At 36.9% G+C, this 14,665-nt stretch overlaps 2 protein-coding genes across 2 annotated transcripts; one reads left to right on the top strand and one right to left on the bottom strand.

Annotated features, from left to right (window-relative positions):
- The first annotated feature begins 571 nt into the window (after nt 1-571).
- LOC144560713 (peroxidase 46-like) lies at nt 572-3,636 on the top strand. Its single transcript, XM_078309965.1, has 5 exons — nt 572-914; nt 1,050-1,229; nt 1,534-1,699; nt 2,345-2,517; nt 3,288-3,636. Exons 1-5 carry the CDS (start codon nt 696-698, stop codon nt 3,531-3,533), a joined length of 984 nt encoding a protein of 327 aa, XP_078166091.1. The 5' UTR covers nt 572-695; the 3' UTR covers nt 3,534-3,636.
- An 810-nt stretch (nt 3,637-4,446) lies between these two features.
- LOC144560244 (uncharacterized) lies at nt 4,447-5,044 on the bottom strand. The gene is made up of 2 exons (XM_078309408.1): nt 4,795-5,044; nt 4,447-4,721 (listed from the first exon to the last, which is right to left on the bottom strand). Exons 1-2 carry the CDS (start codon nt 5,042-5,044, stop codon nt 4,447-4,449), a joined length of 525 nt encoding a protein of 174 aa, XP_078165534.1.
- Between the last annotated feature and the right edge of the window lie 9,621 nt (nt 5,045-14,665).

Here is a 14,665-nt window from a genome sequence, read left to right as displayed (position 1 = left end):
CTGCCATTCAAATAAGTGTATATATTTGGACATACAGAATGGGAGATTCTTATCAATTCACAATAAAGAGAACTCCACCTGTCTCCATAACACATCCGTCAATGCCTTGTTTTGTGCACTGCTTTAGCAACAGCACCAGCAAGGCAGCAATTAAATGCTGCCTTAAATGGCATCTACTACTTCCCCTCTACACACCACTATCTTGTGCTACAAATTTTTACTATTATTTTATTACAATTAAATAACACATACATACAAAGTTCAATATAGTTGTAACCAATATATACCTCATCTTTGTCTCTATATTTTATTATACCTAGCTATTTATTTAGTTGGTTTTTACACATGTTTTGCATATATTTTTCCAAGTCAACTTCACATGTTGGGTATTTTTTTTATTTACTGAAATTAGTTAAACATGAGAACCTGCCCCAATTCAAAATAAATAAAAGGGAAAAAAAATATCTACTACTGAGCATTAAAAGTGAACACTGATCAAGAAGACCCTTTTGTCAAACCTTATAGTTTGTTTCTCTTTCTTTGTATCTCTCTCTCCCTCCTCCCCTCCTCTCTCTCTCTATTCACAGTGCTAAGTACAATCAACACTCTGGAAGAAACTTTCTGACAAAACCCCATTTTTGTTTCTATAGCCATTATCACAAAACCTCACCATTTCTAACACACAGTGCTTCAAAATGCATCTGATACTGAGAACCTTCCTAACACTACTTCTATTCTTTTCTTGTACAAGTGCTTCCAATTCATCCTCTTCAGACCTCTCTTCAGATTTCTACTCACTCACTTGCCCAAATGTCCAGTTGTTTGTCAGAAACACGGTACGCTTCTATTCGGCAAATGACGGTACCATACCGGGAAAGCTTCTTCGGCTAATCTTTCATGACTGTATGGTTGAGGTGTGTACCAAATTTTTTCATCTAAGAAGCTTATTTCAAGGATTTTGTGCATATATGAAAAACAAAATTACAGATACTTGAACAAATGGGGGTATTAATTTACAATCACTGATCTATTGATGATATGATATATAGGGTTGTGATGCCTCAGTGCTCATTCAAGGAAATGGCACGGAGAGAACTGACCCGGCAAATCTTTCCCTTGGTGGATTTGATGCGGTTGAGTCTGCTAAGAGACTAATTGAAGTGATGTGTCCCGGAACCGTGTCATGTGCTGATATACTTGTTCTTGCAGCCAGAGATGCTGTGGAAATTGTGAGCAATTAGTTAATAATTTTTGTTATAATCAAAGGTTACCAGAACACCTTCACCTCATTGGCATTTTCATATACCAAGAACTTTGTGCAATTTGGCATTTTTGCTGAATATCAATTTAATTGTAATGCTTAAAGGAGATTAATTTGAGAAAAACAATATTTCTGGAAAAGAATATGTTTACTACATACTACTATTTTGACATTTGATAATTCTAGATCAAACTACAAATTCAGAAGTCTAATTTGACCATATTTGACCCCAAGACCACAATTCTCAGTAAATTTATTTGATCTGAATGCAGACAGGAGGGCCGTTGGTTCAAGTGCCGTTGGGCCGGAAGGATGGCAAGGTTTCATTGGCATCAAATGTGAGGCCGAATATCATTGACACGAGTTTTTCAGTGGAGGAGATGGCCAAGACCTTCTCCTCTAAAGGTCTCTCCATGGAAGACCTCGTCGTCCTATCTGGTAAGAAACTAATTTTTGTTTATTAATAGATGCATTTTCTAAAGGAACATAGATGACACAAAAGCCTGAAACGTTTGTATTTTGATCTCCTTACTGCAATACGGATTTTATTCGGTGGTTTTAGGTTGATCAGGAGTTGGACCATCTAATTGGAGTAGAAGACCCTGATCGAACCAAGCCAAATTCCTTTTGAACCAGGACCGTCCGATGTTATATGAATGGTCCAAATCTTTCTGGGACCATTCAACACATATTTGCAGTTACATTTTTACCAGATAGAAAAACTGGGAATGTAAATGGAGATGATTTACATTTTTCTTGTTTTGAATGAAGAAGGGAAGGTTTAAACTCATGCTCTCTTTCTTATGACGGTAAATAATAGAACTAGGGTTAATTGATGAAATGATGAAGAAATTTCAAGGGTAAGGAACCTTGTCTTAAATTAATTGATGAAGGTAAGTCTCCATTGAATCTCCTTTTTATTTTTTATATTTTGCTATTTGTCAGTTCTTTAGATGTTCAGTCAAAATATACAGAAGGGATGGAAGCTTAAACATAACTAATAAATTTTTTTGCAGAAAAACAAGCCACAAAACGAACTTTTGATTAGCTTTTATGTAAATATTTTCTTGTTTCATGTCTTAGGAGCACACACTATTGGGTTGTCACACTGCACATCATTTAGTGATCGGTTTCAAAAGGATGCAAATGGAAGTCTGGTACCAGTTGATGCTTCCATGGAGAAAAGCTTCGCATCTGAGCTTTTGAAACAATGCCCAGCCAATGCTACTGCTCCAACCACAGTCAGTTGTGACCCGGTAATTTTAAATAGACCTCCATACTGGCACTATCTTGGTATATATACACAGTGGTTTAGAAAATATATATATTTCTGTCAATTTTGCTATGTTTTGGATCTTTTTCCTGTCAATTTGGCTATATTTTGGCATTTAAGTGTCAACGGCTTTCAATTTACCCAAGTTATATATTGAAATAAAAGAAGGAACAAAATATTCTGATATATTGTAAAATTGGCCATATACTCGACCTGACCATTGTCATCTCGAAACAGTCTGTCATGTAATAACCTGGCAGTGTGTAATTTCCTTTAATACATTTCTGCTTAACTAGGCTATGGTTATATGCATATTATGGATCGACCCATGCTATGGATCCAAATCTCTATTTTCATAGTTCAAACAGTCGATCTGAACCGTTAAACATGATCTCCATATGAAAATTTTCTTGTAGACCAAATTTTACATTTTTGGATGGTATAGAATTTTCAAATCAAGTGATTTTCTACCTATCTAAAAAAGTAATAAAAAAATCTAAAAAATTAAAAATTTAATCTGCAAGTATATTTCATATGAAGATCATGTTAAAGAGTTCAGATCGATTGTTTGAACTTTAAAAATGTAAATAAGAATCCATAGCTTGAGGCCTTGTGTAATATGCATATTATCATATCCTCACTCTTTCTGCATTGCATTTCATACTTTTGACAATTGGTTTTAAAAAACAAAACCTCTTATTTGTAATAATTCATTCTATGTCCATGAGGGAACTAAACATAGACAAATCACAGGTTACACCTAATCAATTTGACAACCAGTACTACACCAACCTCTTAACTGGCAAGGGATTACTCAAATCAGATTCGGAGCTTGTTAATGACCCGAAAGCAGAGGCATTTGCAGAGAGCTTTTCTAAGAGCCAAAGTGGCTTCTTTGACAGCTGGGCCGAGTCATTCGTCAAAATGACAAGTATCGGTGTAAAGACTGGAGATGACGAAGGGGAGATTCGGGCCATTTGTTCAAGTGTAAATGGCTAATATATGTAAAGGAAAATTGAGTGTATAGCAGATAGATAAATTTGGTATCATGTGTTTGTCTTGAAAATGACAAACAATAGGGTATATTAGCTAGTTTGAGATTAATTAACTTTTTGTTTATTTGTGTTGGAACTTGGAAGTAATGACATTTTTAGTTTAGCTTATGATGAATGTTTAGCATTATTTTCTTTGTTCTGTCAAATAAGATTTGCATCTCCGAACTACTTTAACAATTCATATAAGATTTTGTCATGGACTATTATTCTTACAATTAATTAAATAAAATTTGTAATGTATTCATCTATGGCTTCCTTCCAAAATTGAAATTTGGGCAATATTCATCCAAAATTAATTATAGGAATATTTCAAAGGTTATTAGTAACTCTGAATTGCTTTAGAAATTGATTTAACAAATGCTAGAGGTAATTTAGAAGACAAATAAATCTGTATTAAAAATTATGCAGACAATTCATATTAAAATCCGTCTTGTAAACTTTATTCCGAAAGTACAAATTTTGACACAGATCAAATAATTCATACCAAACATCTGACTAAATATAGTCAGATGTTCATCATAATTCATAACACATGATCTGATGTCCATGGAAACACCCTCTTTTTGAAGCTATGAATGATGAGATTATTCATATTGATGAGATTCATAAGGAATTTATAAGGATATAGCCACTGAAAAAGACATGATTTTTGCTGCTGCTGTTTGACATTACAAGAAGTGATAGCTTAGAAAGTTTTGAATTTTTTTTTTTTTTTTTATAACCTGGCAGGAGCTGCCATGTGCTTTGATTGAAATGTATCAAAAGGTGAGTACAGCTGAGATTATTTGTCTATTCTCAGTACCTATAACAGCTTTACCTTAGAAAATCCGAAATTAACCAAAATTAAACATTAAACATTAAACATGCTTGAGCCATAGTTCCATTTCCTTGTAACTTCTGTACGCCAGTGCCTTGGCTTCTGTCTTGTGCCTATTAAATAAAATATCATTTCTGTTCTTCCAGATGTGCCATGCAGTGCATATAAATCTAGTTACCCATTCTTTTTTTCGCATCTTCCCTTTTCTCTTAACCATCCTCCATGATTCTTCCCATATTTTCTCCACCGTTGCTTCAATCTTTAAAATTGGTGATGATAGTAAGTTCGATAAGTGGAACCAAGTTGCCACTGCCTCTGGGCACAAAAATAACAAATGAATAGTGGATTCTACTGGGCAGTTCCTACAGCATACACACTCCAGGCTTACCTCCATTCCTCTCCTTCTTAAAAGTTAAAACTGCCTTTGTCAGAATCTTATCATGCAGAACCATGTAAGCAAATATTTTCGCTGTTGGGGTTGCTTTGCACCTCCAGATGTACTCAAAATGCCAATTCTCTAATCCTCCCTCACTCAATATCTTGTACAATGATTTAGAATTGTATACTCCTGAATTTGTCCAATTCCAGAGTAATCTATTGCAACAAGGCAGCTGTGATTTGGGGGAGACCGTTGGCATCGCTAATTTGATGGGAGAAGAGGAGAGTAAGGGCAGCGCGGTCAGAGCTCTCGGGCAGGAAGAGATAATGAAGGGAAAGACTGATAGAGGGGTCCCAGTTGTAAGAAGGCCAAATTAGAGAGGAACTGGAGACGATACAAGAGATGAAGGATAAAGGATCGTTTCCGACAGAATTCAGATTCAGTTTTCAAGTTAGTTACGCCAACTCAGCTCTCCAGCTGACATGGCAATCGTAGATTACTTTCCGCTATTCTGTAATCGTTTTTCCTACTTCTTTTTACAAATTGCATAGCCTATATAAGGCAAATGCACGTGTGGAATTGTATCCGGAAATTATCTAGTGAAATAGGCGAATTGCTTTGAGCTTTTCGTGCGATTGGTTGCTGTTGCTCCATCGCTTTATCTCAAATTGTTCTCTTTTAATTGCAAAGCTCGAATCTTTCTTATCTGAATTTCCTCAACGAGATCCAAGCTCGTTGCAATTGGTATCAGAGCCAGGTTTCTTACCTGGAAACGCTTCCGCGAGATGCCACCAAAGCGGGTTCCTGAGCAACCGGAGGAGGGTGCTCTAGATCTGTTGGCAATCAACGAGAGGCTCAACCAGGTGATCAGAGAATCACAAGCGTCCTCTCAGTCGCGGGATGAGCATGTCATAGCTCTCGAGCATAGATTCCAGGGAGCGGAGACTGGTATCAATGAGCTCAGAAATCAGTCTGACATGCTGAGGAATTCTGTTAATGGTCTTCAGACATTACTACGGGATATCGCTACCCGTTTACCAGAGAAACATAATGACACGGCTCAGAGTAGTCATACCACGCACAGATCCGATCGTCCCCTGGGAGGAGGTGGAGGTAGTTGGCATCCTGAGGGTACTGATATGGGAATCCATCGCCAAGAAAGGGAGCATCCCGATCAAAGAGTCTATATGCCAAGGGTAGAAATACCCACTTTTGATGGCAACAAAGCCGCTACCTGGTTAGATCGATGTAAGCTCTATTTTGAAGTTAATCAAACACCTGAAAACTATAAAACAAGATTGGCCTCTCTTAGCTTCACTGGTGATGCCGAGGAGTGGTATGAATGTTACAAAGAGGAGAACCCGAATCCACCTTGGCTAGAATTAGTAGATGCTGTGTTTGAGAGATTTAAATTGCGTAATAATGTGAATCCAGTTATACAGTTCAAGAGGGTCAAACAAGAGGGAAGTGTAGATGAGTATGTCAGAGAGTTTCAAAGAGCTAAAGCCAGGCTGTTAGCTGAAACCGGTATCAAACAGGAGTATTTTTTTGTGTGGAGTTTTGTGTGTGGATTGAAGGAAGAAATTCAAAACACTATTCATCTGTTTAAACCTCAAACTCTCAACGAAGCTTTCAACCTAGCCCTAGAAATTGAAATTGCCCTTGGACCTGGTGACAAGAGACCTTCTTTCCTTAGAACTCAACCTACCCTGAACCCTAAACCACACACTCTCATACCTTATAAACAGCCTATGCCAAGACCACCTGAAGGAGGGTATAAAAAGGGTGCTGACTTCCCATACACTCCTAAACCAAACATTAATCTTAAACCTCCCAATTCATCTCTTACTATTGATCAAAAAAGGGCATTGGGGCTGTGCTTCAGATGCAATGAAAAGTGGGGACCAGGTCATAAATGCAGCAAGGGCTTACATACCATGGAGGGTGAAGAAGAGGTTGACCTAGAGGCACAATACCAGCTGGAGATGAGTGAGTTGATACATGAGGAGGAAAAGGCTAGAGGGACAGAAGAGGAGGAGGTAATTATAGGTACTTTGAGTGGTACCAGTAAAGCTGGTAGAAAGAGAACCCTTCAATACAAAGCAGAAATTGGTGGAAATCTTATTTGCTTGTTGATGGATACGGGTGCCTCACATTCTTTTATCAGTCCCTCCATTGTACAGAATCTGAAATTACCTACCTTCCCAACAAAAACCCTGAAAGTGCGGAGTGCAGGAGGGGAGGAACTCATCTCTAAAACCAACTGCAAGGGGGTAAATTTTAGGGTGCAAAACCATGACTTTGAAGCTGATTTATGGGTGATGGAAGTGACGGGATATGATATAATACTCGGGTGTGATTGGATTGCTGAGCAAGACAAAGTAGAATTGATTCTGAAGCATGGGGTGGTAACCGTAGAAAACAAGGGCAAAAAGGTCCATCTAGTAATACAAAAAGATGAGGCTGAGGTTCAAGTGTTGGATGGGGTGCTGAATGTGATGCAGGAGATAAAAGAGGGAGGTCAGGTGTACTATGCACACATTTCCAAAATTGAAGAAGAAGATAAGAGGAAATTGCCAGAACTGCACCCTACCTTGGCTGCCATACTGGATCAATTTGATGATGTTTTTTCTGAACCCAACTCTCTTCCTCCACACAGGTCAATTGACCATCATATCACACTCAAGCATGGTTCTCAACCCATAAACATTAGACCCTATAGGTTTTCCTATTTCCAAAAAACTGAAATTGAGAAGATCATCAAAGAATTATTACAGCAATCCTTCATACAACCTAGTACCAGCCCATACTCAGCACCAGTATTGCTTGTCAAGAAGAAAGACTCCACTTGGAGGATGTGCATTGATTATAGGAGATTGAATGATGAGACCATTAAAAACAAGTTCCCAATTCCCCTCATAGATGATATGTTGGATGAGTTAGATGGGGCACATTTCTTCTCTAAACTTGACCTAAGGGCAGGATACCACCAAATCAGAATGGCTGAAGAAGATATTCCAAAAACAGCATTCCAAACCCATGAAGGCCTATATGAATTCAAAGTCATGCCTTTTGGCTTGACTAATGCCCCAGCCACCTTCCAAGCTCTTATGAATCAGATTTTTAAACCTTTTTTAAGGAAATTTGTGTTGGTTTTTTTTGATGATATACTTGTGTATAGTAAGGATTTAGAGTCTCACACTTCTCATGTCCAAGCTGTGTTCAAAACAGTGCAAGAGAACCAGCTTTTTGTAAAAAAATCCAAGTGTGAGTTTGGAGTTCATACCATAGAGTACTTAGGCCACATAATTTCAAGGGAAGGGGTAGCTACTGACCCAAAGAAGATTAGGGCAATGGTTGAATGGCCAGTTCCAAAAACAGTAAGGGGTTTGAGAGGGTTTCTTGGTCTCACAGGATATTATAGGAAATTTATCAGGGGTTATGGTATTATTGCCAAAACTTTGACTGACCTGTTAAAGAAGAATTGTTTCAGATGGAGCAGTGCAGCACAGCAGGCTTTTGACCAATTGAAGGAGGCTATGGTCACTTCCCCAGTTCTCAAACTCCCTGACTTCCAACAACCCTTCACAGTAGAGACTGATGCAAGTAAGGATGGTATTGGAGCAGTACTGATGCAAGGAAGGAGGCCAGTGGCATTTTTGAGTAAAAAGTTGGGTACAAAGAATCAATCCCTTTCAACCTATGAGAAAGAGTTGTTGGCCTTGTTTACTGCAGTGACGAAATGGAGGCACTACCTCTTAGGGGGGGAATTTGTGATTAAAACAGATCAGATCAGTTTAAAGTATTTGTTGGAACAAAGAATCAACACACCCATGCAACACAAGGGATTGAGCAAGTTACTTGGGTTGAATTATAAAATTGAGTACAAAAGGGGAGTTGAGAATAAAGTAGCTGATGCTTTATCTAGGCAAGAGTGGCAGGAAGAAAAAGAGGAAAATGGGAAAGGGGTAAAAGAAGGGCAAAGTGGTAATACTAGTGCTGTAAGTGAGAAAGGAAAAATAGATACTGATCTGGTAGGAGGGCAATTGCAGGAGAGAGAAGCTGAAATCCAAGTAGTAAGTGAATTGATACCTAGGTGGGTGCAAGAAGTGAGGGACAGCTATAAAGATGATGAATGGATTGTTGAACTGAAGAGGAAGGTTAAAGACAGTAGTGTGCAGTTAACACCCCATCACTTGACTGAATATCAAGGTGTCATCAAGTATAAGGGAAGGATCTGTATTGGAAATCATGGGGATTGGAGACAGAAAATCATGCACGAATTACATGATACCTGTTTAGGGGGTCACTCAGGAGTTACTGCCACATACCAGAGAGTCAAAAAACAATTCTATTGGCCTAAATTGAAGGAAGCAGTACACAACCATATTCAAGCATGTACCAATTGCCATCTGAACAAAGGTGAACATGTTCCTTCTCCAGGGTTGCTACAACCCTTGCCAGTACCAGAGGAGGCCTGGTACAGTATCGGGATGGACTTCATCACTGGTTTACCAAAATCTAAAGGATTTGATGTGATTTTCGTGGTAGTTGATCGTTTGACCAAATATGCCCATTTCATGGGATTATCCCACCCTTTCACTGCCTCCACCGTAGCACAAACTTTCATGGATTCTGTGTATAAGTTACATGGACTTCCTTGCCAAATTGTATCAGACCGAGACCCAATATTCACTAGCCGATTTTGGCAGGAACTAATGAAGAAGTTAGAAGTAAAACTGAATATGGGAACAGCCTATCATCCACAGTCCGACGGCCAAACAGAAAAGGTGAATCAATGCCTGGAACAATATTTAAGAGGAATGGTGTTCGACAAACAGAATAAATGGGCATGTTACTTACCATTGGCAGAATGGTGGTACAACACCAATTGGCATAGCGCAATCAAACAGTCGCCTTTTGAGGCGCTCTACGGCTACCCACCACCGCAATTGGGAATAGGGAGTGTTCCGAGAACCCCAGTGGGAGCAGTTAATGACTTCCTGAGAGATAGGCAAGTTGCTATGACTCAATTGAAGGCGAATTTGCAAAAAGCACAGGAACGGATGAGAAAGACGGAAGATAAGCATAGGAGCGAGAGAAAATTCAGTAAAGGGGATTGGGTGTACCTAAAATTACAGCCGTACCGTCAGATATCAGTGGGGGGAGTACGCAACCAGAAACTCAGTTCCAAGTATTATGGGCCATTTGAAATTCTCAAGCGCATTGGTACCGTTGCGTATCAGCTCAACCTCCCTCCAGGATCTCAAATCCACCCTGTCTTTCATGTCTCCCAGCTCAAGGCCAAGCTGGGCGGAGCACAAGCACCTTCGCCAATGCTTCCAGTAACGGGTCCAGGAGCAAAGGCGGACCCAATTCCCCACCTGGTACTTGACCGTCGAATGGTGAAGAGGCGGAATGCAGCAGTGTCCCAGCTGCTAGTTCAATGGAAAGAGCAATTGGCTGAAAACGCCACTTGGGAAGATTATGAAGAAATGGTTAGGCGATTTCCTGAGTTTATTCGTGAGGACACGAATTTCTTTAAGGGGGGAGGAGTGCAACAAGGCAGCTGTGATTTGGGGGAGACCGTTGGCATCGCTAATTTGATGGGAGAAGAGGAGAGTAAGGGCAGCGCGGTCAGAGCTCTCGGGCAGGAAGAGATAATGAAGGGAAAGACTGATAGAGGGGTCCCAGTTGTAAGAAGGCCAAATTAGAGAGGAACTGGAGACGATACAAGAGATGAAGGATAAAGGATCGTTTCCGACAGAATTCAGATTCAGTTTTCAAGTTAGTTACGCCAACTCAGCTCTCCAGCTGACATGGCAATCGTAGATTACTTTCCGCTATTCTGTAATCGTTTTTCCTACTTCTTTTTACAAATTGCATAGCCTATATAAGGCAAATGCACGTGTGGAATTGTATCCGGAAATTATCTAGTGAAATAGGCGAATTGCTTTGAGCTTTTCGTGCGATTGGTTGCTGTTGCTCCATCGCTTTATCTCAAATTGTTCTCTTTTAATTGCAAAGCTCGAATCTTTCTTATCTGAATTTCCTCAACGAGATCCAAGCTCGTTGCATCTATCTTGCTCCTCGCTAAATACGATTTGTGTGAGGTTATCACCTATGGGATCAATTTCATCTCTTCTTTGCCAGGCCTCTCTTAGTGAAATCCTGGGTCCATCTCTTCTTTGAATTTTTTTGGGACTTAAAAAAACGCAAGTAATCATCTCCTTTTGTGTTACATGAGATGGTTTCTATGGTTTGATACAAGCAATAGTGCTGGTCTGCTACCAGAGAGAACTCTGCACGACTTCACGTGCAGCTAGTTGTTTGACCACGTGATCCCACCTGTACGCAGTAAACACACCCAGTCAACATCTCTAGCTTTGACTGACAATATTGGCAGTGGGACCGCACGGCCCAGGCGATGGGGCACAAGCCGATAATTATACAACTTTGGGCTCTTAACGGGCCGTAACATAATTCTGTTGTGGAGCACATCTGTAGTGGAGATGGAATAAAAGAAAAGATCTTAGTCTTATATGTGGAAAATCCGGCCCATTAATAAATAAAATTCGAACAAATTGGAACACAGGTCTTGATTAGGAATTCGTATCCTCGGAAGATTAACACAAACGGTGAGTTAATACAGAGGATGAGGATTCCTTGATTAGTCCATGCACCACAGGTAGGGATCCATATCTTCGCAGGTACCTGACTCAACACAATTGAAACAGACGACACAGATTTATTCTCGGCCAGTCTAAATTCTGATCAGACAGTCTGTATCCAAACTCATAAGTTAGGTTACTTGAGGATCCGGATTTTCTTGTAGGTGGATCAGAGGAGCTGATATTAACACTATAACATTTGTTACTAACACAACACAATTTTAATTTTCTATATGATGGACAAAATTGCCTTTCGTAAGCAATATTTATGCTTCCTTATTTAGTAAACTTTTTGATACCTATTTGTTTTTTTAATGTACTTTCTTAATCTGTTTATCTTCTTCATAAAGAAAAAAATGCAACAAATCAATTGGAGCAACCATGATTCTATTGTTATTTATCAATCTCTTAAAAAATCCTTTTTTGTGTCTTTTACTATTTTCTTTTCAAACAAACAGATTTTTATGAATCATATATTGTCCTAATTGAAGCCTTGTTTATATAATAAAGCACGAACAACACAGATACCCCCCCCCCCCCCTGCAATTTTTTTAATAAAATAAAAACGTATATATCCCTCCCCCAATAGCAGAATAATTGTTCCATAATTAAAAGTTTAATTATAACACAAATCTAAAAAAAATATTACAACATAGAGTATGAAATCTTTGTTTACATGATATATTACAAGCACACATTTTGAAAAACCCTTTTTTTCTTACATGTGCTTTTCTTGATTATTTTGTCTAATTATACTAAATGAGTTTTATTATGTATAACAAACATTACAATATATCTAGCAGAAAATAATTAATAAGATCCGATTTGGAAAAAATAATATTCATAAAATTAATATACAATTAGTATCGATAGATTTATATCCAACAAAAAATATTTTGTCAAAATAACTTTTTAAAGATTTTTTTTCTTTAAGTAAATACTTGTTGAGTTTGGTAAAATAAATGCATATATTGAAAGGTTTTCAATAATATAATAAAATCTTTTATTCTTGTAATATATTTTTAAAATCTTAAAAGTATGATGAAATATAAATAACGAAGATGATTATACATTTATTCAATTTATAAATTTTATTTTTAATGAAACAAATTATACAATATAGAGTTAGGCTATGGTGCTATGCATATATAGTGTTGTTTGGTGCTATGTATTTTTCAGCCATCAGATAGACTTGGAGATGCGTGCAAAAATCACCGCTAATTCATTTAACAGAGAAACAGAGACGGAAATTTCAAATAGCGTCACTTTCTTGATTAATAGTACATGATGAAAAAACAATACCATTACTTTCTTGATTAATCATTCTTTCTCTGTGTACTCCATCGACAATAAACTATATATGTTCTTGAATATAAGAAACAGAGTTAACTATAGTAATAGTCAAAACATCATCTTATTCTTTATTTATTAAGACAAGCTACAACGTGTGACGGATACAAGGAAGAATAATATGTATGTACACACACACATACACTAGTATTGTGCCTGTGCGTTGCAACGGAGATATATTATAAGAATGTTTTTTATAAAAAAATATATCAATGAAAATAATAATTATCCAAAAATTAAGAGACATGTAAATAGAGAATTCATATGATTATGTATTTTTAATTAACTTGAATCGTGATTCCTGATAATAATTTGATGATGTGATAATTATTTATATTTTTAAGTATCAATGATTTCAAATAGGATCCTGATAACAATCCCCGCAGTCTCAACTCCGGAAAAAACCCCGCACAAATTGCCAAAAAGTTATGGGGGGACCACTCAATTATTAATACTCCGCAGAAACTTTTAGTATTTAACTTGAAGCATCAAAGTATTTATCCTGGATTTGCAAAGTATTAATTCCTCTGCAATGATCTCTATTTATGACTGAACAAATCAATCCATCAATTATCCCCGTACAATTTTTTTTTTTTTTGAATTGTCCCCGCACAACTAGGGACCATTAAATAAACAATCCCCTCATAAATACTTGTCAGTTATCCCCGCACAATTTTTTTTTTTTTTTGGATTGTCCCCGCACAAATAGAGGCCATTAAATAAACAATCCCCTCACTCAATGATAAATACTTCTTAGACATAATGATAAATACTTTATGCTACATGGATAAATACTTTATGTTACATGGATAAAAACTTCTCAGACATAATTGCAACTTTCAGTAAAACATCAATAATAAATACTTTTCAGACATAATAATAAATATTTTATGTTACATGGATAAATACTTCTCAGACATAATTGCAACTTACAGTAAAATACTTATCAGACATAATGATAAATACTTTATGTTGCATGGATAAATACGTCTCAGACATAATTGCAACTTATAGTAAAAACGTTTGTGACAATGATAAATACTTCTCAGATATAATGATAAATAATTGTCAGAACAATGATAAATATTTTCTTGAATTTTGTTATTGAACTTGTCAATAAATAATGTTTAATTAAATCAAAGTATTAACATGTTAGGGACAATGATAAATACTTCTCAGACATAAGGATAAATACTTGTCAGAACAATGATAAATACTTTCTTGAACATCAATAAACAGATAAATAATTGTTAGCAGAGATTGTTATTAAAGGAAAGTATAATTAATACAAGAATTGTTATTAGAGGACAGTATAATTAATGCCGAGATTGTTATTAATTTACAGTATTTAATGCAGGGATAAATGACAATTCTTAGCGGAATTAATGGGAGGATAAAAAACAGTTAAGGAAGTTAATTTGAAAAGAGAGAGAGAGTGCGGAGATAAATGGGGGGACAGGGGTGAGAGAAATAGTATAATTATTCTTAGTTATTAACTAGTTAGTAGTTGCAACAATATTTTTATTTGCATGGTCAAGTGAAGATCTCATTTGTTACATAAAACCTTCTTTATATTATGCATATATGACTTGATTATGTTGAATTTTAGTTGAATTGAATGTTTACGTGTATATGTATATTAAATTTGAAATTTCTTTTTTGTTTGTTCAATGTTAAGTGTAGAAATCACCACTTTCAGTATTTTTTTTTTAGAGTTTATTTCTATTAACTGCGTATGTTATTACTATATAGATACTGTTCAGAAATCGTGTACAATGTATCCATCTATTCATACACGACGCTCACTGATACGATTGTGTAATCGTGTGTTATTAATTTTTCGGACTGTATACAGTTGC

This window comes from Carex rostrata, chromosome 10, assembly GCF_964058835.1.
Source record: "Carex rostrata chromosome 10, lpCarRost1.2, whole genome shotgun sequence".
NCBI lineage: Eukaryota > Viridiplantae > Streptophyta > Magnoliopsida > Poales > Cyperaceae > Carex > Carex rostrata.
The sequence above is the reverse complement of the archived record's forward strand: the minus strand, read 5'-3'. Positions and strand labels throughout refer to the sequence as shown.